The sequence below is a fragment of the Pseudopipra pipra genome, chromosome 27 (genome assembly GCF_036250125.1).
Source record: "Pseudopipra pipra isolate bDixPip1 chromosome 27, bDixPip1.hap1, whole genome shotgun sequence".
Taxonomy (NCBI): domain Eukaryota; kingdom Metazoa; phylum Chordata; class Aves; order Passeriformes; family Pipridae; genus Pseudopipra; species Pseudopipra pipra.
In genome coordinates, this window is record NC_087575.1 from 4,022,426 (window position 1) to 4,050,206 (window position 27,781).

At 58.3% G+C, this 27,781-nt stretch overlaps 1 protein-coding gene across 1 annotated transcript; it reads left to right on the forward strand.

The window, feature by feature from the left end:
- Nucleotides 1-27,712, forward strand: ZBTB7A (zinc finger and BTB domain containing 7A). The gene is made up of 3 exons (XM_064637205.1): nt 1-135; nt 17,261-18,465; nt 23,705-27,712. The coding sequence occupies exons 2-3, from the start codon at nt 17,276-17,278 to the stop codon at nt 24,183-24,185; spliced, it is 1,671 nt and encodes a 556-aa protein (XP_064493275.1). The 5' UTR covers nt 1-135; nt 17,261-17,275; the 3' UTR covers nt 24,186-27,712.
- The last annotated feature ends 69 nt before the right edge of the window (nt 27,713-27,781 follow it).

Sequence of the window (27,781 nt, forward strand, 5' to 3'; positions counted from 1 at the left end):
CGGGGCCTCGGCGAGCAGCTCCCGCGGGGCGGCCAGAGCCTGCTCCGCCCGCCCGCCCCTCCGCACGGCCCGGCCCGCCCGCCTCGGCACGGCGCGGCCCCGCTCCGCTCCACCGGACCGCTCGGCCCCCGCCCGGTACGGAATTTGGGAAGGGGGGGGCGTCAGGCATGGGGGGGGGGGGGCTGGCGGGAGGGGGGGGGGGGGGTCAGGCCTCAACACTCCTCAGCGTGGGGAGGGGTCGTTGGGTCCGTTGCGGGGGGGAGGGGGGGGTGGGCGGTTGTTGCCCCCCCCCCTCACGCTTCAACCCAACCCCCCCCGCCCGGCATACGTTGGACTTGGCCGGGCTGGGGGGGTCGCGGAGGGGGGGGGTGAGGGGGGTGGGGGGGGAAGGGTTCGGCGCGGGGCGGGTGTGTGGTGGTGGTGGTGGTGAGGGGGGTGTTGGCGCGGGGGTTGCCGGGAGTTGTAGTCCCTTCGCGGGGGTCCCCGCCGCAGGTGCGGGCGCACCGCGCGGAGCGCGCGGACTTCGCTTCCCGGCGGCCCCCGCGCGGCGGCGGCGGGGGGAGAGCGAGAGGCGTTGTTGACGGGCAGCGGGCGGGGCCAATCGGGGCGCGCCCTCCCCTGCCCCGCCCCGCCCCCGCCGCCCGCCCGGCCCAATGGCGGGCGCCGCGCGGGGCGGCCGGGGACGGGCGCGGCGGGGCCTGCGCGGGGCCCCCCCACTCCCCTCACCGCGACCCCCCGCCCGCCACCGCCACCCCCGGCACCCCCCAACCCGCTCCGCGACCCCCGCGGCTCCGCCACCGCTTCCTTGCCACACTCTTCCCCCCCCGCCCCCCCTTCTCCGCCCTGCACGGCGCCCCCCGCCCCCGCCTCCCCCCGGCCTCCATTGCGGCGCCCGCCCGGGGGAAGGGGTGGGGTCGTGGCGCCCGGCCAAGGCTCCCTGTGGGCCCCGCGGGGGGGGGCGGCCCGGGCCGGCGCGGGGGGGGGAAGGCCGGTCATGGGTGGGGTCCCCCGGGGCCGCCCCGCGCGGGGGTGTCGGGCAGGGCCCGTCCCCGCGCACCCCCAAGGTCGTTACGGGCCGGGGGGCGCCGGCCCGGCCCGGCCGCGCTCGCTCGCGGCGCGCCCCGGGAGGGGCTTGTTTTGACCCCCCTCGCCCGTTCCCTTATCTCCCCCCGGCCGGCTGCGGGCAGGGGGGGCCGCGGTGATAATCCCCCCGCGGGGCCGGGGCGCTGCTGCCCGGAGGAGCCCGGCGGGATAAGCCTCTCCCCCCCGCGGGACTGCGCAGCGGCCGGGCCGGGAGAGCTCGGCCAGAGGGGGCTGCAGCCCCCGCTCCGGCCAAAACACCCCCTGCTCGCCCGGGGAACTGCCACTGCCTTCTCCTCGTCGGCCCACCCTCCAGTTTGAGGGGGTCTGGAGTTTGAGGTGGTGGGGCGGTTCAGGTACCCCGAAGTGCAGTGCTGAGCCCCCCGTGAGAGAGCCGATGGTCCCTGCCCTCTTCCCCCGGGATTGCTGCGTTGGGAGGCTGGAGGCAGGGACAAAGTCACGGGCAGATCGCTGGGAACGTGGGCCGGGAGCTGGGCACTGCCAGGGCAAGGGCTTCCTTGGCTGTGCTGCTCCAGAAGTGTGGGAAAAAGTTGGTTTGGGAAGCTGTGTCAGGAGAGGTGCAGGTGGGATCTCAGGGAAAGGTTCTTCCCCCAGAGGGTGGTTGGGCACTGATCAGGTTCCCCAGGGCAGTGGGGACAGCCCCAAGGCTGCCAGAGCTCCAGGAGGGTTTGGACAATGCTCTGAGGGACAGGATGGGATTGCTGGGGTGTCTGTGCAGGGCCAGGATTTGGACTGGATGATCCTGGTGGATCTCTCTCAACTCCATGGTTCCCTGGGAAGCCCTGCGTGCGGAGCAGGACTCCGGCACCTCAACCAGGACGTGTAAATCCCGACGTTCCCGTGTCGAAAGCAACAGTTCCTGTTGTACAACCACAGCCGACGTGACTGCCTGGCCCCCAGCCTGGCTCTCCCTGTTCCCAGCTCCTGGAGACCCTTAGTTTGCAGGGCAGGAGGAGCTTGGGCAGCCAAAGTTTCTGTGGGCTCAAGGACTCTTGGTAAGAGTTTGCTGCCGGGCTGAGTTCAAGATCAGCCCTTGTGTCCCCAGGGCTGTTAATTGTCCTGGCTATCGAAGCCATAACTTATATAATAAGTATTTTATGGACATGGGTAGAGAAAGGCTCTGCCTGGAAGAATTTACAACCTAATGAGGGTTGAAGTTGTGCTCGGCGTAGCAACGGAGCTAAAAGGTCATCCCGGCGCTTTCTGAGAGTGTTTGGGGTTGGTTCTTGTTGGTGTTTTTCAAGGAATTGTTTTATTTCTCAAGGTTTCTGCCGGGCCTGGTTGGAAATTGTAGTATGTGGGCACTCGTGGAGGCTGAGCAGGAAGAGATGGGCTGGCTTTAATTCGGGTGGTTTGCTGGAGTTGTTGGATTTAAACTACTTTTTAAAAAAAAAAATAAATAAAAAAATAAAGGAGACCGAGAGAAACTGAGCAGTTTCTTAGAGAGGAGCCATTCTTGTTTAATATTCATTCTGGCCCCTGTTTAGGCTTGTTCTGGTGAAAGAGGGAGTGAAAGAGGCGCAACCCAAACATGGGTGAGATGGTGGGATTTTTCCACCAAGCCTTAATTGCATTAGTAACTCCAGGGAGGGTTTTGCAAGGCAGGAGCTCCTTAATAAATTTGGTGGTGAATGAAAGCAGTTCTTCGCTTTCTGCTGCTCTGCAACTCTTTCCTGTACCCATTCTCTTTTTTTTTTTTTAATTATTAATCGTTTTTCGCTCTTGTTTCGTCTCGTGGGGTCTGGTGCTGAACTTCAGCCGTGCTGTGGGTTTTGTGAGGAGCTCTGGGGCTGAGCTGGGTGGAATTCATTCGGCCCAGCAAGGGCCGTGGGTTCCCCTTCGCGTCGGGCGACTTCTCGAAGCCGAATTCAAAATTCCAGTTGTTCTCACCCGGCGTGGGAATCTGGATGTGGGCACGGGAGGCAAATCAGGGGGAAATTTATGCTCCCATCGAGGCGCTGGGATGGTTTGGGTGCTCTTGTCTTCTCTGAGGCCTTCTTTGGGCATCAAGTCGTGCCCAAGTGCTGGGTTTTAGCTGCAGGATCGAGTCCCACGCGGGTGTCCCACCTAAAAACTGAGGGGTGGCCTGTGAAATTCCCGGTCTGCGTTGGAGACTGGAGCCTAAACACTCCAGAACTGTGGTTTAATCTTGATTAAAAATGTCACTTGAGGGTTTTTCTCCCGTCTCAGGATGCTGAGTGTATTGGAAGAGCAAACTTGTGTGGTGAACAATTAGAACCCGGCTCGTTATCTTGCCTAGTCCAGGCAATAAACAGTTGCTTTAACTACTCTCCCAACCAGCCTTAAACCTCAAATTTGAGCAGACCAGGCTGTAATTAAAAGCCTTTAGACGAGCAGGACTCAGGGAAAGGGAGAAAGACAGGCAGTCTGTGGGATGAAGGGAAACATTTCTCCCCGATCCCGCGGCCCTTTGATCCGAACGGGCGCTCGTTTTCGGTGCCACCTGCGGTGTGTCCGTCCCCATCCCTGTGCCCGGAGCATCCCGGAGAAGCTCTGGGAGGACGTCAGCGGGAGTAAACGAGGTCAGACGAGCGCTGGGATCCTCTCTGCGAGTATCCAGGGACAATTGTTTCCCTCCCAGCTCCCTGCCCCGTATCGCCTTCCCTCCGCATAGTTTCAGTTTCCGTGTCAGCGCCGGCTCCGGTGGCAGAGCCCGGGCGGCTGCAGAAGCACCTTGGGAGCGCCCGGTGGGGGCTCCTTTTTCCCCGTGCACTCCCAGGATTTGGGAATCTTCCCGCCGTGCAGGTGGGAGGGAACTCTGGAGGGCTCTCTGGGCGTCATCGATGTGACAAGGTGCGAGAAACCGGAGCCGGGCTGGAGCTGCCCCGCGGGCGCGGGTGGGAGCCAAGGCCACGGTGGTGAGATGAGCCGCAGATCCCTTGGCAATCAGCGGCTTCCCAGCGCCCATCCCTGAAAAAAACCGTGCGTGGCCGGCCCGGCAGGAGCGTGGCCAGCCCGGCAGGAGCGTGGCCAGCCCGGCAGGAGCGTGGCCAGCCCGGCAGGAGCGTGGTCAGCCCGGCAGGAGCGTGGCCAGCCCGGCAGGAGCGTGGCCAGCCCGGCTTGGAGCGTGGCCAGCCCGGTGGGAGTGTGCCCGTGACCTCCCGGCCGCCGAGGCTCCTCACGGATCCGGGCGGCCACTCCCGGCAGGCACCTTCGGGCTCGTTTTCCTCCCGTTTTCCACCACGTGAGACCCTCTCCCTGCCGTGGGAAGGGCCGCTGCTGGCATTTTCCACAGCAGAGGATGCTCCCAGGCGTCCCGGCGCTGCGTTTTAACTCCCTCCTGCCCGCTCTTAACCCCGCTCGGGCACCCGTTTCCTTCCTGCTTCGGGCACCTCCTTATTTCCCACCGGCAAACTGGAAACCAGTAAGTTGATGTCCTGGTGTTGAGTTTTGTTGGGTTTTTTGTTGTTGGTGGAGCTGGGAGGGTGCTGGAGGTGGGCTTGTAGCTACAGGTTGCTGCTCTCCAGCTCCCGGGAGCCTCCTGCCCGGACAGGCAGAGCACACACGCGGTCCCGGAGCAGCGTTCCCGGAGCAACATTCCCTCCTCCTTCCATCCCCCTGCTCCGAGGAGAGTGTTACAGGGGATGAAACTCCGGGGATTCGCTGTCACACGGAGTCGGGAATGTCGGGAAGAGCTGCCTGTTAATCCACAAACTGGGAATTACATAAGGGGCTGCCCTGCCCGGTGCTCTCCGCTCCGGCGCTGAACTCCGCTCTTATTATTCCTTATTTATGTTCCTTTTTTTTTTTTTCCCCCCTCCTTCCCGGTGTGGAAAAGAACAACGGGTGTGAGAGGTGTCATTTGAGGCAATTAGATTAATGCCAGAGCTCCAGAAACGTCAGGAGAGTCGGGGAAGGGGGGGACACGGGGGCTGGAGGGGAAACCTGTGACACGGGTTGGGAGGGACAGGGATGGGTGGGTTTGGGGTCGTGCAGGGAGCAGGTCAGGAAAGGGGGGGCTGTGGGAATGGGGGGGTTTGGGACTTAGGGCTCAGTTTAGGAGACCATAGGAAGCTGTGACAGGGGAGGGGGAACGTGGGGTGAGGGGGTTAATGGTGTCCAGGGCCAACAGGAATGGGGAGATTTGAGGAGTTTTTATGGTTTTCTTGTTTTAGGAGACCAGGAGAAGCTGTGACAGGGGAGGGGGAATGTGGGATGAAAGGGTCAGTGGTGTCCAGGACCAACGGGAATGGGGAGATCTGAGGAGTTTTGATGGTTTTCTTGTTTTAGGAGACCAGGAGAAGCTGTGACAGGGGAGGGGGAATGTGGGGAGAATGGGGGGATTTGAGGGGTTTTATGATTCTCTCAGTTTAGGAGACAGTGAGAACTGTGACAGTGGATCAGCAGCTTGTTCCTGCAGGGATCTTGGGGCCTTCAGGTTGGAAAAGAAACCTCCTCCAGCCAGAACTCAAGCACAGCTTCATGTTCTATGGAGTTTTTTCCCCTTTTTCCATGTAACTTCTGAGGTTCTGAAGTATTGAAGAGAACTGGGGCTGACTTAGGTGTTTTCTGTGGGATCTCCTGGAAACCCTGCCGTGGTTTTGCAGGGAGCTGCTCCACGAGGGAGAGAACCTGTCAGAGGAGTGTGGGCACGCTTGGGCTGGGCTCAGAAGAGTTGTTCCAGCAGCAGAACAAGCAGCTTCCAGTAGTGTGGAAGGCCAGGGTGTCCAGCTTTCCTGGGACTGTGCTTGGGTGGGCTCAGGCTGAGGACTGAGGGAAGCCTGGGAGCGACTCACGGCATCGCTGGAGCAGAGATGGGCTTGGAGCACCTTGGGATTGAGGGTCTCTGGGCAGCTCTCAGTCTCTGTGATGGATTGTGGCCTGTTTTGTCTCGGAGCAGAGGTGGGTTTGGAACAGGGATTGAGGGTCTCTGGGCAGCTCTCAACCTCCTCAGTGGATTTGGATCGGTTTTCTCTTGGAGCAGAGGTGGGTCTGGAGTAGGAATTGATGGTTTCTGAGCAACTCTCAGTCTCCTCAGTGGATTGTGACCTGTTTAGGGTTTGGAGCAGGGATTGAGGGTCTCTGGGCAACTCTCAACCTCCTCAGTGAATTGGGACCTGTTTTCTCTTGGAGCAGAGGTGGGTTTAGAGCAGGGATTGAGGTCTCTGGGCATCTCTCAACCTCCTCAGTGGATTATGACCTGTTTTCTCTTAGAGCAGAGGAGGGTTTGGAGCAGGGATTGAGGGTCTCTGAGTAACTCTCAACCTCCTCAATGGACTGTGGCTTGTTTTGTCTCGGAGCAGAGGTGGGTTTGGAGCAGAGGTGGGTTTGGAGCAGAGGTGGGTTTGGAGCAGAGGTGGGTTTGGAGCAGGGATTGATGGTCTCTGGGCAGTTCTCAGCCTCCTCAGTGGATCATGGCCTGTTTTCTCTCTGTGCAGAGAAGCCCCTGGGGGTGCCAGTGCCAGCCCAGAGACCTCTGTGCCCTGGTGGTGCCGTGGCCCTTCCCACCAAGAAACCCCCGGACATGGTGACAATGCCATTGCCGGGGGGGCTTCCCACACCCAAACACCCCCTGCACGTGCAGGGCCACACGTGGACCGTGGGCCTGGGACTCCCCAAGCTCAAAATAAGGCACATTCCTGCCGGATTAAACACGGGCTCTGATGACAAAGGAGAAAATTGGCGAGGAGGTCTCCGGGTGGAGGAACCAGTTCAGGGGAGCCTTGCAACACGAGAGGAGTTTCTGTGCCTCCTGTCAGCGGGGTGAGGGCTCCCTGCTGCTCCCTGGGGTGGTGGCAGGCCAGGAAGGTCCGTGCCTGGTTGGGATCTGGGCTGTTTGGCCCCGTGGCTGTCGGGCTCCACGTCCTGCTTTTTGCCGGCGGTCAGCACAAACCCAAGTTCCCCGTGTGAGCCGTGCCCTGGAAGGAAACCCCATCCCAGTCACAGCCATCCCAGGGAGCTGTGGGGTCACAGAGCGTGATGTTTGGTCATTCCTCACCTGCTTGGATTGTGGGAAGGATTCCAGCATCCTCAGAGAGGGAGCCGTGCCGTGGCTCCATTAGGTTGCTTGGAAAACACAGACCTTGTCCTGGGAGAGTCTTTTCCCCCCTTCCCAGGCCTTTGGGATGGGTTGGAGTGAGCCCTGTGCCCTGCAGCAGGTGGCTGTCCCTGGCTGGTTGTGGTTGAATTCCCTGGGATAGCAGCAGGAGTGGTCTCAGCGTCGTGGGTGTGCTCAGAGGTCGGAGTTTGGATGGACAGACGGAGCCGAGCGGGGAAGGCAGGGAGAGAAATGGGGCTGGGAGGGCTGGAGGGTCCCTCAGTGGGTGGGGTTGGGGTTGAAGGTGGGGGGGGGGAGCTCATTCCTGGTTCTTGCACTGCCCATGCCACTGGAAGAATTCCACAGGCAACTTGTCCTCCCCTCACCTGAGCCAGCGTGTGAAAAACACTGGAATTGGAGCAGTTTTGGGAAAAAAAGAGTGACAAGCCCTTTTTCTTCCTGGTGGCTCTGTAGCAGCATCCCTAAAAATTCCCTGTAGCATGATGAGGAATGCCAGACATCCAGGGTAGTCACCATCTCCCTGCTCCATTGTGGTCACACCACCCTTCCTGCTGCTGCCAGTGGGATTTGGGAGCCCCGTTCCAGTGGCTCTGGTTGGCACCAGTGGTCACTGTCACCACCAAGGTGTCCTGGTGCAGTTCTTCTTCTCTCTGAAGGGCTGGAAGGGGGGGGGGGCAGCTTGGAATACTGAGGAGATCATAAATGGGATGAGGAGTAACATTTAAATGGATCCTTTGGGAATGCCTTCAGCCCCCTCCCATGGTTTGCCTTGGCTTGCCAGGAGAATTCCAGCTGAATTCCCACCAAAACCTGTCTGTCCAGGAGCTGCTGGGCCCTGGGTCACCTTGAGGAGAGGCTTGGTGTTCCCTCACAGTCCTGATCCTTGGATGAGACGACACCACGGGCCCTGGGTTTGGGGCTTCATCACCCAAATCCTTCCCCCAGCTCTCCCGGCCCGATTTAGATCCTCTGCCAAATAGATGGGCCCTGGGCAGGCTCCTGGGAATTGAGCACAGGATGCAGCCGTTCCCCAGCGAGGAAATGGCTGGATGGGAGCTGGGAAGGGCTGGGAATTGCTGGGAAGGGCTGGCCTTGCTCTGCACATCGACCCCTCGGGCCAGCTCAGGGCCAGGAGAGCAGAGCAGTGTCCTGGCACTGCCCCTCCCTCCCTGCAACTGGGATGGTTGTTATTATTCCTTTATTAATATGAAGGAGAATAAAGGGGATTCAAGTTCCTGGGATGCCTGTTGAGTGTCTTGGGGTGCTCAGTTCCAGCTCTCCATCCGGATTTCACCGGGAGCAATCGCTCTTCCTGCCAGAGCTGCCTTGGCAGCAGTTGCAGGATGTGGGATTCTCCTTCCCTGTGCTGCGAGATCCTCGTGTGTCCTGCCCTGGCCAAGTGTCCCCAGATGTATCAGGTGGACAATAAATCAGTGTCCTGTCAATAAATGGCTTGTGAAGGGTTTGGCTCTTCCCTTTGCAAGGGCCTGGAGTGACAGGGCAAGGGGGAATGGCCTCAAACTGAAAGAGGGGGAATTTAGGTGGGATATTGGGAAGGAATTCTTGGCTGGGAGGGTGGGGAGGCCCTGGCACAGGTTGGGCAGAGAAGCTGTGGCTGCCCCTGGATCCCTGGAAGTGTCCAAGGCCAGGCTGGAGAAGGGAAGGCTTCAGGGAGAGCTGAGAGCCCCTTCCAGGGCCTGAAGGGGCTCCAGGAGAGCTGGAGAGGGACTTGGGACAAGGGATGGAGGGACAGGACACAGGGAATGGCTTCAAAGTGAAAGAGGGTGAATTTAGATGGGATATTGGGAAGGAATTCTTGGCTGGGAGGGTGGGGAGGGGCTGGCACAGGTTGGGCAGAGAAGCTGTGACTGCCCCTGGATCCCTGGAAGTGTCCAAGGCCAGGTTGGAGCGACCTGGGACAGTGGGAGGTGTCCCTGCCTGTGGCAGGGGGGTGGACCTGGATGATCTTTAAGCCCCTTCCAACCCATCAGTGATTCCAGCAGCAGGGATATGTTGCTCTGTGCTGCAGGATCAGTGCTGGGTGTATCCAGGGGGTGGATTTTGGGGTAGATTCCCTTTTCCTCGGAGCAGCTGCTGGGTGGGAAACAGGCCCAGAACAGGAGTCGACCGACTCCATTCTGGAGCTTCCTGTGCTTCCCATATTCCTGCCCATATTTGCAGGCAGGAGGAGGGAGAGGCAAACCTCCCTGGCAGGTTGGACCTGGCAGGGGCAGGAAAGCCCCGGCTGCTTTGGTTACCTGATAGTGCCGCGAGTCCGTCGGGTTGGACTGAAATGGGGGGGGGAGGAGACGCCGTCCCACAGCTCCGCGGTAAATTTGGGACACTGAACCATCCCAGAGTGGTTGGGTGGGAAGGGATCCTAAAGCCCATCCAGTGCCACCCCCCTGCCACAGGCAGGGACAGCTTCCACTAGCCCAGGTTGCTCCAACCCGGCCTTGGACACTTCCAGGGCTGGGGCAGCCACAGCTTCTCTCTGGGAATTCCATCCCAGCCCCTCCCCACCCTCACAGCCAAGAATTCCGTCCCAGTATCCCGTCTAACCCTCCCTCTGGCAGTGGGAAGCCATTCCCCCTTTTCTTGTCCTTTCATCCCTTGTCCCAAGTCCCTCTCCAGCTCTCCTGGAGCCCCTTCAGGCCCTGGAAGGGGCTCCAAGGTCTCCCTGGAGCCTTCCCTTCTCCACCTTGGCCTTGGACACTTCCAGGGATGGGGCAGCCACAGCTTCTCTGGGAATTCCATCCCAGCCTCTCCCCACCCTCCCAGCCAAGAATTCCCTCCCAATATCCCATCTAAATTCCCCCTCTTTCACTTTGAAGCCTTTCCCTGTGTCCTGTCCCTCCATCCCTTCTCCCAAGTCCCTCTCCAGCTCTCCTGGATCCCCTTTAGGCCCTGGAAGGTGCTCCAAGGTCTCCCTGGAGCCCTTCCAGCAGCACTCCAGTATCCAAAGGGATCTGCAAGAAGCAGGATGCTCCCATCTTTGGAAGGACCAGGACAAACCAACCCCCCCCTCTTGAGCAGTGTTTTGGTGTGGGGGTGACACTGAACCCCCCTGATGTGGTCACACTCCTTCCCAAGCTGAGCCTTCGTGTCCCAAATCCTCAGCAATTCCAGCTGTGGTTGCTTTTTCCCTGTTTGAGAGCTGGGGAGGAGGGAGATGGAGGGGCTGGAAAACAGAGCTGGATTGTCCAGAGCAGCCCACAGATATTTGCAGGATGCTGGTTCTGCTCTGATCTCTTCACTTCAAGAGCTGCATGATCTTGGTCATGTTACCCCAGATGGGATGTCCAGTCAGGAGAGAAAAAGGCTGGAATTCACCCTTTGCCTGGGATGGCACAGCACCAAAGTTACCTGCTCAGCACCAAAGGCTTGTTCTCTGTTGCATTCCAGAAAATTTAGATTTATTTCAATCGATTTATTTAAATCTAAATTTTATTAGATTCATTATTAAAAAAAAAAAATAAAAACCAGCAGGCTTTTATTTTCTCCTGATTCCTATTTTCTCCTAATTCCTGTTTTCTCCTGATTCCTATTTTATCCTAATTCCTATTTTATCCTAATTCCTATTTTATCCTAATTCCTATTTTATCCTAATCTCCCCAGATTTTTTTTTTCTTCCCACAGTGCAGTTTCCCTCCTGTCAAAAGTGTCTTGGGAACATCCACCTGTTTTCCAGGTCCTCATAATTGGGATAGCTGGGCCCTAAACCACCAGCAGCACATTCCTGGGGGAGAGCCAGTTGGATTTTCACGTGGAATAGTGACTTCTGAGCAGGCAAAAAACCACCCTCCTTCATTTCCTCCTGCCTCCCATCTTCCCACCTCTCCTGCTGCTCCGTGCTAGGTGTGTTTCCCGAGGCCTCTGCATAGTTTTGGGTGGATCCTGGGCAGAGGGAGGACCTGCTCGGGCTTGTCCCAGGGATGTTGCAGAGCTTGGTGTCAGCAGAGATGGTGCCTCGTGCTCCCAGAGTGGCCAGAGAGCCCATTTCTCCAAAGGGATCCAGGCTTTCAGATGTATCTGGGAGAAGGAAAGCAGGACTGGGATGGTCTCTCCTTAAATTGGTGTTGGGTGAGCTGGAATTGGGGTGAGCTGTTGGTGGGGAATAAATGCCTGTTCCTCCAGTGGGTGGGGATCGTGTTCAGGCCTTGGGCAGCAAAGCACCGGCTTTATTTTGATTTTTTAAATTTATTTATTTATTTTTATTTTATTTATTTTAATGGTTCTTTCCCGGTGCTGCTGCAGGGGCTGCCCTGCCTGGGTCACGTGTTTTTCCTCCAAGGAATCCCAGAGAACTTGGGATCTCCTTCCTTGGGGCACCTCGAGCTGCAAGAGGCCGAATATCCCAGAATCCTGGGATGGTTTGGGTTGGAAGGACCTTAAAGCCCATCCAGTGCCACCCCCTGCCAGGGGCAGGGACACATCCCACTATCCCAGGTTGTTCCAACCTGGCCTTGGACACTTCCAGGGCTGGGGCAGCCACAGCTTCTCTGGGAATTCTATCTCAGGTTGTTCCAACCTGGCCTTGGACACTTCCAGGCATGGGGCAGCCACAGCTTCTCTGGGAATTCCATCCCAGCCCCTCCCCACCCTCCCAGCCAAGAATTCCTTCCCAATATCCCATCTCCCCCTGCCCTCTGGCAGTTTGAATCCATCCTCCTTGTCCTGTCCCTCCATCCCTTGTCCCCAGTCCCTCTCCAGCTCTCCTGGAGCCCCTTTAGGCCCTGGAAGGGGCTCCAAGGTCTCCCTGGATCCTTCCCTTCTCCAGGTGAACCCTCCCAGCTCCCCCACCCTGGCTCCAGAGCAGAGGGGCTCCAGCCCTTGGAGCATCTCCGTGGCCTCCTCTGGACTTATTCCAGCAGCTCCACATCCTTTGGATGTTGGTGACCCCCAGTCCCTCTCCATCATTCCCACAGGCTCAATATCCACGTGCTTTCCACACAGCTAATCCCAGGAAACATTGCAGGCTTCCCTAAATCCAGTTTGCCTCGTGCTCCACATGGAAGCTGATGCTGATTTTCCCTTCCTGCCCCGAGCAGGTGCGAGCTGTTGCTCAAGTTCTCACCTGTCTGCTGCAGTGGGTGGCACCTCTGCCTTTGGGAAAACTGTTTTGGGATCTTTTCCGGATAAGACATTGGCTCTTCCCGGCTCTCGAGGTGTGACCGAGCTCTTCCACCCAAACCCTTCATTTTTCCAAGCCCTGAGCTGCTCAGTGTCCCTCTAAAATTTTCAACTCAAAGAAGCAAAAGGAGGGGAAGAAAAAAAACAAACCCCACTGAGGTTTTAGGTGGGAAACTGGTAATTAAGAGGTGTTTTGTCAGCACTTCTGGTCCTGATCCCATCTTAATGTGGTCGCCTCATTTGAATGTAGATGTCCAAAATTCCAGAGCTCTCCTGGAGGAAAGGGACTGGGAGGTGAGGGGGAGTTTTGGGGAGTGCTGCTCCTCTGCAGTTGGGGCTGGTGGGTCTGGAAGGAGCTGGTGGATGAGTTGGGTTGAAGGAGAGAAAATGAACGTTGCAGTGGTGAGGGCTGGGTCCATTTGTGGGCCCATCACGGCAGGAAGGACTTTGAGGGGCTGGAGCGTGTCCAGAGAAGGGAAGAGAGCTGGAGAAGGGTCTGGAGAACTCCTGAGGGAGCTGGAGGGGCTCAGCCTGGAGAAAAGGAGGTTCAGGGGGGACCTTCTGGCTCTGTAACTCCCTGACAGGAGGGGGGAGCCAAAGGGGGGTCGGGCTCTGCTTCCAGGGAACAACAGGACAAGAGGGAACGGCCTCAAGCTGTGCCAGGGGAGGTCCAGGTTGGACATCAGGAGGAATTTCTTCCTGGAAAGGTCAGTCAGGTGTTGGCAGGGGCTGCCCAGGGAGGTTTGGAGTCCCCACCCCTGGAGGTGTCCAAGGAACCCCTGGATGTGGCCCTCGGTGCTCTGGGCTGGGGGACAAGGTGGGGACGGGTCACAGGGTGTGACTCCCTGATCCTGGAGGTCTTTTCCAAGCTCAGCAATCCTGGGATTCTGTTTTGGTGCTGAGGAGCAGCATCAGAGGGGGGTCAGTGCTGGAAATCAGCGGCTCAGGGAGGCGGAGGAACTTCCCCTGCTCCTGCAGCATTCCACATCCAATCCAAAGCAGATTTTCCTGCCTGGAATGGGGGCTGTGTGTGTGCTGGACTGACCTGTGGAGCTGGAACAGCCCGAGCTCCGTCGTGTTGGGGTTTGGGAAGCTCAGAGCAGGGCTGGGGCTGCGGGTGGTGTCGCGCCAGGTCCGTAAATCAGCTCCATGAATCCCTCGGAGGGCTCCGGGCTCGCGACAAACCCTCTTTCACACGGGGCTGTATTTTAAGCTGATGGTTTCCCCCCTCGGTTGGATGCGAGGCCCGTTCCCAACCTTCTCCCAGGCAGCTGCTTGGGGGTGAAATGTGGCATCTTGGAGCCCTGCAGAGCCACCCAGTCTGGGACAGCGCCCTTGGAGCTCCTCGGGAGCGGTCGGAGCAGGCAGGGAGAGAATGGAGCTGCCTGGGAAATTTAGGGCAGTAGTTGAAGCTCCCCCTTGGTGGCCCATTCAGACCTTTTCCTTGCCAAGGAGGGGACGAGCTGGTGGCTGTGCCAGCGGCTTTTGTCACTTGTCACCTGGCCCTCAGGGGCTTTTCCAAGTGGATTTCACCCATCCCACCGGGATGTCGAGCCCGGTGGCTCCTGCTGGGAGCAGACAGTGGGTTTGGGGCTTTAAGGGGTGGAAACATAAAGTGGAAGACCCCAAAAAAGCTCCAAGTCCATAAGGTGGAAGACTCCATCTCCCGTTAGTAATTCCCAGGTTCTGCTGATCCGGCTGTTCAGCCCCTTGGAAAGGGAACGGGGTGGGATTTTACGGGCTCTGGATGTGGCTGGAGCATCCCAGGCCCCCAATCCATTCCTGGGGGGCTCGGAACAGCCCCGTTTGCCCCCCGACGTCCTCGGCCACCGCGGCCGAGGGACACAAAGGGCGTGTTGTGCGAGGAGAATGAGGGGAGAAATTGGACAACTCTCCAGGCCAGCCCTCGGCAGTCTCATGACCCTGCAGCCGTTCCCACACTGTCCAGCCCATTATCCCGGCCCCCAGGCTGGGGAGGGGTGACCTTCCCTGGGTGTCCTGGCGGCTCCCAAAGGCCCCTGGGTCCCCGGGATCCGGGATCGGCACCGACGGAGCGCGGCCGCCCGGGGATCGTTGCCTGAGGCTTCCAAATGCTTCCCCAGGGAGGGAGGGGGGGGGAATCCTTTGGAAAGCATCTCATGGAGAAGGGAAGGGGAGGGAGGAGGGTTTAATGTCATTTTTAGGGGCTGGGAGGTGTTGGATATGCTCTTCCTGGGAGTGCTGTGTGGTGGCTCCGAGCGGGGGGTTTTCGGGAGCTCTGGGGCTGAGGCAGCACAAACCTCCCCTGGAAGCTCAGGAGGCTGGAGGGGTCCCTCTGATCCCCTGGGGATTCTGGGATGAGGTGACCTTGCCCAAGGTCACACCTGGAGCCCAAATTCAGAGCTCTCCTGCACTTGGAAACAGCCTTTCCCTCCCTGCCAGGACCGGGATTTAAAAATCCCTGAAATTAAGGGCTCAGAGGTCAAATCCCAGAGCCCAGGATTTGCTCTGGAGTCGATCCCTTGCTCCAGGTGCCTCAAGGAAGCCACTTTTGCTGCTTGGTCATGGTGGCAGGACTTGTGCCTGCCCTGCACATCCAGCCCAGCTCCCCTGGACCCTCCCTCTTCCTCACCCCCATCCCATTCCTGTTGGGAGCAGAACCCCTGGCTGTTGTGGAATATCCAGGGATCTCTTCCTGCTCCGCGTGTTCCTCAGCCCCGCCTCCCTCCCGCCCTTTCTTTGTAAGAAAACAGGAAGGTGCAGCAAATAAATTTATTTGCTGGGATTAAGGAAACTTTTGAAAAAAAAGAAGTAAATATGGAAAAGTACCGAGTGGGAGGGGGGTGGGTGGGGGAAGCTGGAGTTGTGCAACCCAGTCTCCTGCTCCGTGCTAGAACCCGGTGCTGGGAGTTGCTTCCTGGATAAATGACTCCTGTTCTGGATCTGTCCTGACTCATCCACATCCCCCCTGTCCCGTGGGACAGGCCACGTCCTGCTGTGCCTCAGTTTCCCTGAAAACCTGGAGACTGGGGGCTTGGATACTCCAGGCTTTTGTGCCAGGCTGGTTTGGGACCCGATTCGGGCGTGGAATTCTTGGCTTCTGATGATCCCAGTGCTTGGGGGGGTGGAATATGTTGATTTATGGGCTGCTGCAAGGAGCATGTGGATTTGCTGCTGGAGGTGGAAAAACATTATCCCTGATTTTCAGGATCAGAGGACTGGGATCATGGGAGAATTAGGGGCTCGTTCAGGCTGGCAGTGAACCCACGTTTGGCCCCAGTGCCCTCTCCTGGCAAAGAGAATCTCTTCCCAACAGGGCCACCTGCTTCCCTCTGGGTATTCCAGTTCTTTGGAGTCGTGGATCTGTCAGGAGTGACTTTATTTCTCTTGTCCTTTGGGAGGAACAGCTGCTTCTGGTGAAGCCTTTCCGAGATCTGGGCCTGGTGCTGGCACTGGGTGATCCCAAAGTCCTCCCTCTCTCCTGTTCCTGGGAAGGTGCAGCAGATGGAGGTCCAAGGTTTCATCTCCACCACCCACAGCAGCAGCTTGGGGTGGTTGCTGTTCCCCTCTCCTTGTCCCCAGGGGCTGCTGGGCCCTTCCCAGAGGATGCTCCCTGCCTGCATCCCTCCAGGTGTATCCCAGCAGTGGGAACGGTGTTCCCAGTGCTGACATCACTCTGTCAGCAGTTCTGCTGGGCTGGGTGAGCAGGGGGACTTTCCCAGGAGGAGTGGGGTTGGGAAATGCTCCCAAAGGTGGGCTGGGATGCTCTGGCAAGGCTCAGGCTGCTGGATCCCGGTGCCAGGTGCTTCCTGGCCACATGATCCCTGCTCCTTGCCAAGCCTTGCTGGCCCTGGCCTGGTGTTAATTCAGCCACTTGAGAGCTCCCGGGCTCTGTTTCTCCTCCTCCCTCCAGGAGTGAAGGTAAGCACAGGTCCATCCTCACCTGGGGAGGAGGAAGCCAGGCAGGATGGCAGGCTCAGGGCCATGGAGAGGGCCTGGGCACATGGAGAGGTCCAGGGGCATGGAGAGGTCTAGGGGATATGGAAATGTCCAGGGAATATGGAGATGTCCAAGGACATGGAGAGGTCCAGGGGATATGGAAATGTCCAGGGAACATGGAGATGTCCAAGGACATGGAGAGGTCTAGGAGATATGGAGATGTCCAGGGAACATGGAGATGTCCAGGGAACATGCAGAGATCGAGGGGACACAGAGAGGTCCAGGGAACATGGAGATGTCCAGGGAACATGGAGATGTCCAGGGACATGGAGAGGTCCAAGGACATGGAGAGGTCTATGGGATATGGAGATGTCCAGGGAACATGGAGAGGTCCAGGGACATGGAGAGGCCTAGGGAATATGGAGATGTCCAGGGCACATGGAGAGATCTAAGGATCATGGAGAGATCTCAGGGACATGGAGGTCTAGGGGATATGGAAATGTCCAGGGACATGGAGATGTCCAAGGACGTGGAGAGGTCTAGGGGATATGGAAATGTTCAGGGAACGTGGAGATGTCCAGGGAACATGGAGAGGTCCAGGGGATATGGAAAGGTCTAGGGCACATGGAGAAGTCCAGGGATATGGAGAGGTCCAGGGAACATGGAGAGATCTAAGGGGCATGGAGGTCTAGGGGATGTGGAAATGTCCGGGGAACATGGAGAAGTCCAGGGGCATGGAGATGTCCAGGGAACACAGAGAGATCCAGGGAACATGGAGAGGTCCAGGGAACACAGAGAGATCCAGGGAACACAGAGAGATCCAGGGAACATGGAGAGGTCCAGGGAACACAGAGAGATCCAGGGAACACAGAGAGATCCAGGGAACACAGAGAGATCCAGGGAACATGGAGATGTCCAGGGAACACAGAGAGATCCAGGGAACACGGAGATGTCCAGGGAACACAGAGAGATCTCAGGGACATGGAGAGGGACACGCGGCCGGCGCTGCCGGGCACGTTCCTCGGGAGTTCTCCCATGGGTGTGATGCCTCCCAGCCGTGACTCACCGCCTTCCCCTCCTTCTCCGCAGCCTTTTGCGTGGAAGATGGCGGGTGGCGTGGACGGCCCCATAGGGATCCCGTTCCCGGATCACAGCAGCGACATCCTGAGCAGCCTGAACGAGCAGAGAAACAACGGGCTGCTGTGCGACGTGGTCATCCTGGTGGAAGGCCAGGAGTTCCCCACCCACCGCTCCGTCCTGGCGGCGTGCAGCCAGTACTTCAAGAAGCTCTTCACCTCAGGGTTAGTGGTGGACCAGCAAAACGTGTATGAGATAGACTTTGTGAGTGCGGACGCCCTGTCGGCGCTGCTGGAGTTCGCCTACACCGCGACCCTCACTGTCAGCACTTCGAACGTCAACGACATCCTCAACGCGGCCACTCTGCTGGAGATCCCGGCCGTCAGGGATGTCTGCACGGATCTCCTGGACAGGAAGATTCTGGCCAAAAATGACCAGATGGATACAGTAGATCAAATTGATCAGAGGAACCATCTCAGAGCAAAAGAGTACCTGGAGTTCTTCCAGAGCAACCCCGTCAACGGCCACCAAGGCAGCTTTCCGTGGACCAACCCAGAGTTGAGAGACCTTCAGAGACTGAACTTCCGAGGCCAAGAGGAGGAGGAGGAGTCGAACTGCAACGGCCTGGACTTCTACTCGCAGGCCACCCCAACCGAAAGACCAAAGGCAAGTGACTGTGACCCTGACAGCAACCCGGCCATGTGGCTGGACCGGGAGGAGGAGGAGCCGGTCACCGCCGGCATGTTCTCACCTTCCCAGAACGGACATTACAGCAGCCGTGGCTTGGCCACGCCGGGAGAAGAGGAGGGGGGGACCCCCCGGGGGCCTCTGGACCCGCAGGAAGCCGGCGACTCGCCCGGCTTCATCCCCGCCGGGGCGGAGACGGAGGACGACGCGCGGGAGGTGGACGACTTGGCCGCCAGCGCCCTCCTGCAGCAGATGATCAACTCGGTGGGGCGGCAGCAGCTCGGGGACGACGACCGCAAGGACGACGACGGGGTCATGGATTATTACTTGAAATACTTCGGCAGTTCGAACGAGGGCGACGTCTACCCGTCCTGGTCCCAGAAGGAGAAGAAGATCAGGGCCAAAGCATTCCAGAAGTGCCCCATCTGCGAGAAGGTGATCCAGGGCGCCGGGAAGCTGCCGCGCCACATCCGCACCCACACCGGGGAGAAGCCCTACGAGTGCAACATCTGCAACGTCCGATTCACCAGGTACGGGCTGGGGGGGAAACGGGGGGGGCTCTCCCACAGATCCGGCTCTGCCCTTGGCTTGGGAGCATGGAGGGCTCTCCCACAAATCCGGCTCTTCCCTTGGCTTGGGAACATGGAGGGCTCTCCCACAAATCCGGCTCTTCCCTTGGCTTGGGAACATGGAGGGCTCTCCCACAAATCCGGCTCTTCCCTTGGCTTGGGAACATGGAGGGCTCGCCCACAAATCCGGCTCTTCCCTTGGCTTGGGAGCACAGGGAGCTCCCACAAATCTGGCTCTTCCCTTGGCTTGGGAGCACAAGGGGCTCTCCCACAAATCCGGCTCTTCCCTTGGCTTGGGAGCATGGAGAGCTCTCCCACAAATCCGACTCTTCCCTTGGCTTGGGAGCACAAGGGGCTCTCCCACAAATCCGGCTCTTCCCTTGGCTTGGGAGCACAGGGAGCTCCCACAAATCCGGCTCTTCCCTTGGCTTGGGAGCACAAGGGGCTCTCCCACAAATCCGACTCTCCCTTGCCCCTGGAGCACAGGGAGCTCTCCCACAAATCCAGCTCTTCCCTTGGCTTGGGAGCACAGGGGGCTCTCCCACAAAACAGGCTTCGCTCTTGCCTTGGGAGCACAGGGAGCTCTCCCACAAATCTGACTCTCCCTTTCCCCTGGAGCACAGGGAGCTCTCCCACAAATCCAACTCTGCCCTTTCCCCTGGAGCACAGGGAGCTCTCCCACAAATCCAACTCTGCCCTTTCCTCTGGAGCACAGGGGGCTCTCCCACAAATCCAACTCTGCCCTTGACTTGGCTCTCCCACAAATCCAGCTCTGCTCTTGACCTGGAAGCACGGGGGGCTCTCCTACAGATCTGACTCTCCCTGGTCCCTGGAGCACAGGGGACTCTCCCACAAATCCAGCTCTGCCCTTGGCTTGGGAGCACGGGGGGCTCTCCCACAAATCCAGCTCTGCCCTTGACTTGGGAGCATGGGGGGCTCTCCCAGGAATCCAGCTCTACCCTTGACTTGGCTCTCCCACAAAACAGGCTTTGCCCTTGCCCCTGGAGCACGGGGGGCTCTCCCCCAAAACCAGCTCGGCCCTTTTCCCTCTCAGGTGATTTTATCTCTCCTCCTCCACTCATTTCCATCTTAAGCACCCAAGCTGGGTAGGAAGGCCGGAGCTTTCCAGTGAGACGAGCAGTTTGGGTGTCTGACACTCGAGATGTCCCAAGGGGCCCGTCCTGACAGGCAGTGCCACACCGTCCCTCTGTCCTGAACAGCCCAGCTCTGCTGGAAACCCAGCCAGAGCTGGGATTCTGAGGAGGCCAGGGGACGTGGTTGGTGGAACAAAGCTGCAGCTCTTCCCCTCTGCGTGGTGGCCGAGGCCAGAGATGTTTGGAAGTGGCTCCGTGGGGTGGTTGGGTTGGAAGGAGGTTGGACCCCGTGCCGTCGGTGTCCTTGGCACACCCTGCCCCGAGCAGCCCCCGGTGCAGCTCCCCGGGGGCGTTGGCCTGGGCCCTGCTTCTAATCAGGGTTCCTGCTCCTTCCCTGGGCCACGGGAACGCCAAAGAAAGGGGATATTGTTTGGATTCCTCCGGTTCACTCCGGTCCCAGCGTCGCGGCGCCGCCTCCTCTCCCCGGGCTCCGCGGCTGCCGTGGCTGTGCCGGGGTGGGGGTCCCACCCTGCTCCCACCCCGATGTCCCCCAGGCCCTGCCGAGGGGCTGCGTGGGCTGCCTGGCCCAGGAGCCTTCCCTGCCTGCTCCCTGCCTGCTCCCTGCCTGCTCCCTGCCTGCCCAGCCATTCCCAGCCGTGCCAGTGCCCGCTGCTTTGCTGCCAGGACCAGCCCCTCGTGCTCTTGGGGGGTCCACGGGGCTGCCCCCCGAAACTGGTGGGGCCACACCGTGGGCAGGAGGCCTCATCCTGCCCCTTCCCCTCGGCAGGGCCGCACCCAGCCCACGTTGGAGAGCTGAGGAATGCAGATAATGGCGGGGGCAGGATGCCAACCCTCCCTCCCCGCTCCCCCGGCCCTGCCACGCGGCACCTCCCTGCTCCGGGGGCCCGGGGTGCTGATCCCACACCCCCTGCACCGAATCCAGGGGCCTGGAGTGCCCAGGAGCAGCGGGATATTCAAGTGCCAGGGGGTGCCTGGCAGCTGGTGCCACTGGCAGTGGTGGCAAGGGGGAGATGGGGGGAGACACAGGGATTTTTGGCAGGGGGAGGCCCATGGGCAGTGCCACCCCGTCCCTTTTCCATCTCACCCCCGTTCCGTGGGTTTTGGATGGGGACCTGCTCCCTGCCGGTTCCTGGGAGGGCCTGGCACTGTCTCCCAGCCCCTAGAAACAAGGTGCTTCCCTAAAACCCCCCATTCCAGGCAAAACACAGCCTCCTGCTTCTTCCCACGCCCGGGGTTTGGGCATGGAGAAGCCTGGATGGGGACAGGCTCGGCCTTGCTGTTCCCTGTCACGTCCTGCCCTGAGCTCGATGTCCCCTCGATTTTATTATTCCTCGGCGTCCCATCAGGAAAACAAATCCCTTCCCCATTCCCTGCGTCGGAGAGCCTGGAAACGGGGGAGCCAGGTGGGGACAAAACAGCCCCTGTTCCGGAACAGGGGGGGGTTTGGGGTGAGGCAGGAGGACGAGCCGGGGCTGCTCGAGCCGGGGCTGTTGGAGCCGGGTGTTCCCGGCCACCCCCTGCATTCCCACCCGTTTGTGCTCCCTGCTGCTTCCTGGTTCCTGCGCGGTCACAGGGGGAGGAGCAGCAGCAGCAGCTCCGATAAGGAAGGAAAGGCACAGAGAGAGAGAGAGAGAGAGGGGAGGGGGGGTTTTATAACACGAAATAATTTGAATTTCCAAAGGCCGGTCTTGCTGTGCCGCTGCATCCCCCGGGGTTCCATCCAGGCCACCCCTCGAGGTGGGCACGACCTTGGGGGGGGTTTGATCCCTCCCTGGAGGTTTAGGGTTTTTTAGGGGCCTGACGGGGTCTGTATCGAGATGTTCCATACAGGAGAGGAGAGAGGGATGGGGCTGGATCAAGGGCAGGGTGAAGCAGGTCCCCTGTGGGGGCGGGAGGGGCTCCTCGATCCCTCACCACGCACTTCAAGCCTGGGTTTTTTCCTCCAGGAAGCAGCAGTGGCTCACGTGGCCCTGCTGGCCCCGGGCCCGGCTGCTGCAACTGCCCTTCCCAGGCCTGGCTGCTCCAACTGCCCTTCCCTGGCTCCTTCTGCTCCAGCTGCCCTTCCCTGGCTCCTTCTGCTCCAACTGCCCTTCCCTGGCTCCTTCTGCTCCAAGTACCCTTCTCTGGCTCCTGGTGCTCCAACTGCCCTTCCCTGGCTCCTTCTGCTCCAACTGCCCTTCCCTGGCTCCTTCTGCTCCAGCTGCCCTTCCCTGGCTCCTGGTGCTCCAGCTGCCCTTCCCTGGCTCCAGCTGCCCTTCCTTGGCTCCTGGTGCTCCAACTGCCCTTCCCTGGCTCCTTCTGCTCCAGCTGCCCTTCCCTGGCTCCTGGTGCTCCAACTGCCCTTCCCTGGCTCCTGGTGTTCCAGCTACCCTTCCCTGGCTCTGGCAAACTGGGGCTGTGCTGGCCCTGCAGGAGCCAGCTGGACCTGGGCTGGGCAATGTGTGACCCCCCCAGCCCTGCTCAGACCCTGTACCAGGCAATGTGTGACCCCCCAGCCCTGCTCAGTCCCCCTTACCCATGCCCAGCCCTGCACTGGATGATGCTCAGCCCTGTGTTGATGCTTGACCCCATCCTGGGGGGTGCTTGACCCCATCCTGGGTGATGTTCAGCTCTATATTGGATGATGCTTGACCCTTACCAGTGCTCAGCCCCTTACCAGTGCTCAGCCCCTTACCAGTGCTCAATCCCATACTGGGAGGTGCTCAATCCCATACTGGGAGGTGCTCAATCCTATACTGGGACATGCTCAGCCCCAGTCCCATATGATGCTTGGCCTGTCCTCATGCTCAGCCCCACACCAGGGGCTGCTTGACCCCACACCAGTTGATTCTCAGCCCTGTACCAGTGCCCAACCCCACACCAGGCAAAGCTCAGCCTCATGCCAGGTGAGGCTCAAACCCTGCACTGATGCTTGACCCCAAACCAGTGCCCAGCCCCACAGCAAGTGATGCCCAGCCCTGTGCCAGGGCTCAGCCCTGTCCTAGGAGATGCTCAGCCCTGTACCAGGCACTGCTGTGCCCACCCCACCACCCTGTGCCATCCCCACCCCACAGGCAGCCAGCCAGGCCCCCCAGGCCCCCGGGCTGATTGCCCCCCTGTCCCCTGTCCCCTGTCCTCTCTCTGTGTGGGACCCCTGGGCTGACCCCTGGGCTCTCCTCTGTCCAACCAGCACCCCCAGACTGACCCCCTCTGTCCATCCAGCCCCTGCAGGACCCCCAGACTGACCCCCCCTGCCATCCATCTCCCCCAACACCCCCGGACTGACTCCCCTCATCCATCCAGCACCCCCAGCACACCCAGACTGACCCCCCCGTCCATCCATCCCCCCCAACACCCCCAGATTGACTCCCCCATGTCCATCCATCTCCCCCATTCCCCCCAGACTGATTCCCCTCTCTCCCCCCTGTCCATCCATCTCCCCTAAAATCCCCGGGCTGATTCCCCCTGTCCATCCATCCCCCCCAGCACCCCCAGACTGACTCCTCCCTCTCTCCCCGTCCATCCATCCCCCCCAACATCCCCAGACTGACCCTCCCCTGTCCATCCATCCCCTCCAGACTGACTCCCCCTTGTCCCCTCATCTATCCCCCCCAGCACCCCCAGACTGACTCCCCACTGTCCATCCACCCCCCCAACACCCCAGACTGACTCCTCATGTCCATCCATCCCCCCCAACACCCCTGGGCTGTTTCCCCCTCTCTCCCCTGTCCATCCATCCCCTCCAACACCCCCGGACTGACTCCCCCCATCCGTCCACCCCCCTGACACCCCAGACTGACTCCCCATTGTCCCCCTGTCCCCCCATCCCCCTGACACCCCAGACTGACTCCCCCCTGTCCACTCACCCCCTGACACCCCAGACTGACTCCCCCTTGTCCCCCTGTCCACCCACCCCCCCAACACCCCCAGACTGACTCCCCCTTGTCCCCCTGTCCACCCACCCCTCATCCCCTCCAGTCTGACTCTCCCTTGTCTCCCCATCCATCAATCCCCCTCAACACCCCCAGACTGACTCCCCCCTGTCCCCCCACCCCCCTGACACCCCAGACTGACCCCCCGTTGTCCCCCCGGTGTCCCCCCCGCAGGCAGGACAAGCTGAAGGTGCACATGCGGAAGCACACGGGGGAGAAGCCGTACCTGTGCCAGCAGTGCGGCGCCGCCTTCGCCCACAACTACGACTTGAAGAACCACATGCGAGTGCACACCGGGCTCAGGCCCTACCAGTGCGACAGCTGCTGCAAGACTTTCGTCCGCTCCGACCACTTGCACAGGCACCTTAAAAAAGATGGATGCAACGGGATTCCCTCGAGGAGAGGCCGGAAACCCCGGGTGAGAGACGCGGCCGCTCCGGCCCCGGCGGGGGGAGCAGCCGCCGAAGATGGAGGTTTTGCGGCCGGGGGGGAGAGCCAGGAATCAGAGGACACCCCCCCGTCCCAAGGGAACGACCAGGAGCAGCAGCACTTTGAGGAGAATTCAAACAATGAAGCGCCGGGATTGAATGTAGCAGGAGGAGGAGGAGGAGGAGGAGGAGGGTCGGAGGAGGGGAACGCGCAAGGACTCTCCTAAACCAAAAAAAAAAAAACAAACAAAAAACCGACAACAACAAAATACAACGACAACAACAAACCCCACACACCCGAAAACGAAGTCACAAAATCTAGTTAGTACTTTTCCTCCGATTTTTTTTCTCTTTAAAGATGTTTCTCTCCCTTTTTTTTTTTTTTTTTAAGAAAAAAAAAAAAAGCCGGAAAAAAAAGACAACAACAACAACAAAAAAAAAAAGATTATATTATATATATATATTAACGTTTCCAACCTTTCCCCCATCGTAAAGCAGGGATCCCCCTTCCCCCCGAGGATCCCTCGTAGCCAAGGACCTTTTCTTGGAAAGGCAAGGAAAAGAAAAAAAAAAAAAAAGCACGAGGTGGGGATGGAAAGTGGCTCTGTCGGCATGGAAAAGAGCTTCCATGTAAATCCAAAGCTTTATTTTGTGTCCAAACGTGTGTTTAAAAAAAAAAAAAACAAAACAAAAAACTTATTTCAGAGAAAGAGATCTATTTAAGACAAAAAAAAAAAAAAGGAAAAAAAAAAAAAACAGGAAAAGAAAAAAAAAAGGAGGAGCGGCAGGAGTTTGGAAGGGCTGCGGCAGGGAGGGATTTTGGGATCTGGGGGGGGGCCAGGGGTGGCCCTGCAGCCCCCTGGGAGGAGCAGGGGCTCGGAGGGAGCTGCATCCCAGGGGAATGGGGTCAGGATTTGGGGTCTGTCCCCCCCCCCAGCCCCACCCCGTGCAGGGCTCGGTTTGGCAGCGAAGGCTCCGGGTGGGAAATGGCCAAAAATCGCTGGGAATCGCCTAAAAAAATCATGTGAGGAGAAAGGCAGCGGGTTTGGCAGGGCTGGGGACACCCAAGGGTGGGGATGAGGCAGGGATGGGACACCCAGAGTGGGGACACCACCCTGGGGTGGGGGAACCCAGAGTGGGGACACCCAGACTGGGATGGAGACACCTGAACTGGGGACACCCACCCTGGGATGGGGGAACCCAGAGTGGGGACACCCAGACTGGGATGGGGGAACCCGGATTGGGGACACCCACACTGGGATGGGACACCCACACTGGGGACACCCATCCAAGGGTGGGGACACCCACACTGGGGGGACCCATCCAGGGGTGGGACACCCAGACTGGGGACACCCACCCCAGGATGGGGGAACTCGGACTGGGGACACCCATCCAGGGATGGGGACACCCAGATTGGGGACACTCATCCTGGGATGGGACACCCACACTGGGGACACCCATCCAGGGATGGAGACACCTGAACTGGGGACACCCATCCTGGAATGGGACACCCAGATTGGGGACACCCACCTCGGGATGGTGGAACCTGGATTGGGGACACTCACCCTGGGATGGGACACCCACCCTGGGATGGGACACCCACACTGGGGGGACCCATCCAAGGGTGGGACATCCCATCCTGGGATGGGGAACCCAGATTGGGGACACCTATCCAAGGGTGGGGACACCCAAATTGGGGACACCCACCTCGGGATGGTGGAACCTGGATTGGGGACACCCACCCTGGGATGGGACACCCAGATTGGGGACACTCACCCTGGGATGGGACACCCACCCTGGGATGGGACACCCACACTGGGGACACCCATCCAAGGGTGGGGACACCCAGACTGGGGACACCCAGCCATGGATGGGACATCCCACCCTAGGATGGGGACACCCAGATTGGGGACACCCACCCTTGGATTGGACACCCAGACTGGGGACACCCACCTTGGGATGGGGGAACCTGAACTGGGGACACCCACCCTGGGATGGGGTGCCCAGACTGGGGACACCCATATCCATGGATGGGACATCCCATCCAAGGGTGGGGACACCCAGACTGGGGACACCCATCCAGGGCTGGGAACACCCATCCAGGGATGGAGACACCTGAATTGGAGACACCCATCCATGGATGGGGACACCCAGACTGGGGACACCCAGGGCTGGGGACACCCATGGATATCAACACCTGGAGCTGGGGACACCCACCCAAATCTGGGAACACCCACCTGGAGCCGGGAACACCCCGGGCTGGGGGTCTCCAGCTCCGTGTCCATCCCTGTGTCCATCCCTGTGTCCATCCCACATCCATCCCCGTGTCCATCCCACGTCCCCACGTCCGTCCCCATCCCGGGAAGTGCCTGAGCCGGCCCCAGCCCCCCCTGCCGGCAGAATTTGGGGCTGGGGGTGCCCAAACCCCCCCTTCCCCCTCCCCCAGGTTCATTTTTTCCCCCCAAAAAAAAAACCCGCCTGGAAAGGGCGAATTCCTTTGGGAAAAATGAAAAAAAAAAGAAAAAAAAAAAGGTTATTTTTGGTCTCCCTTAAAGGAGCAGGAGGCCTTTGGGAAGGGGGGGGAAAAGCTCTGGCACCCCCCCAGCCCCATTCCCAAAAAATATATATATATATATAGCTAGATAGATAGATTTATGGCTGGAGAGGCGGGTCCCGACCCTCGGGGGGGGGAAAAAAAGGCACCTTTGAGCTGGTCACCTGTTTTCTAAAAATGCACATTTTTAAATGATATAAAAAAAAAACAAACAGAAAAGAGAGATTTTAAAAAAGCCCTTTTATTTTCGAAGCACTTTTTAGATTCTCTTCCTTTTATTTTAAATTTTTCTCTTTTTTTTTGGAGGGGGGGTGGGAGGGGTGTTTTAGGGGTTTTTTGGGGTTTTTTTTTCTCCTTTTATTTTTTTTTTTTGGATGTTTTTACTTTTCCAAAAGCAAAAAGAGAGCGGGTTTGGCCGAATGTATTTTTGGAGAGGGAGTGAGAGAGAGTGTTGGGAATGGGGTGGGATGAGTGGTTGGGTTTTGTTGGGGAGGGGGAAAAAAAAAGAGATGGATGTTTATTTAATGCAGAAGAAAAAAAAATAAATAAATAAAAAAAAAATCCACAAAAAAGCAATAAAAAAATTCCCCAAAAATAAAATAAAAAAAAAGGCTAAAAATAATAATAAATAATAAAAAAAAAAAAAAAAAAGAAAAAAAAAACAAAGAAGTCTTAGCACTTTGCGATGGAACGGGTACTTTGAGCTCACTTTATCTTAATTTAAAAAAGAAAAAAAAGCAAAATTCAAGATGTTTACAGGTGAAAAAAGACTTAAAAATATAAAAAAAAAAAGCTTCTACGGAGAAAAAAAAATATTATTAAAAAGGAAAAAAAAAAATTAAAAAAAAAAGCCTAAATTTATTTTTGTAAGAAAAACAAAAAAAGAAACAGAAATGTGTATATATATATATATATTTAAAAAAAGTTAAAAAAAAGAGACAAAAAAAAAAAAGAAATATATATATATAGGCAGAATCCAAGTGATAATTCCAGGTGTTGTTGGATGGGAGGAAAGATGCTAATTAGGTTCTGTGACAGTGCCCCTGACCCTCGGGAATTTTAAATATTCCAGACAAAAAAAAAACAAACATGGAAGCTTGAATTTTAGGCAGGAATCCTAAATCCTTGAGGGGGGTGTGGGTTGGCTCCCTGTGGCCTTGAGGAGGGTTGGGGGTTTTTTTAAATAATTTTATTTTTCAATGTTTTGTTTTTGGGTTGGTTTTTTTTTTTTTAGCCAGTCGGTGTTGGAATGTTGGGATGGGGGGGGAT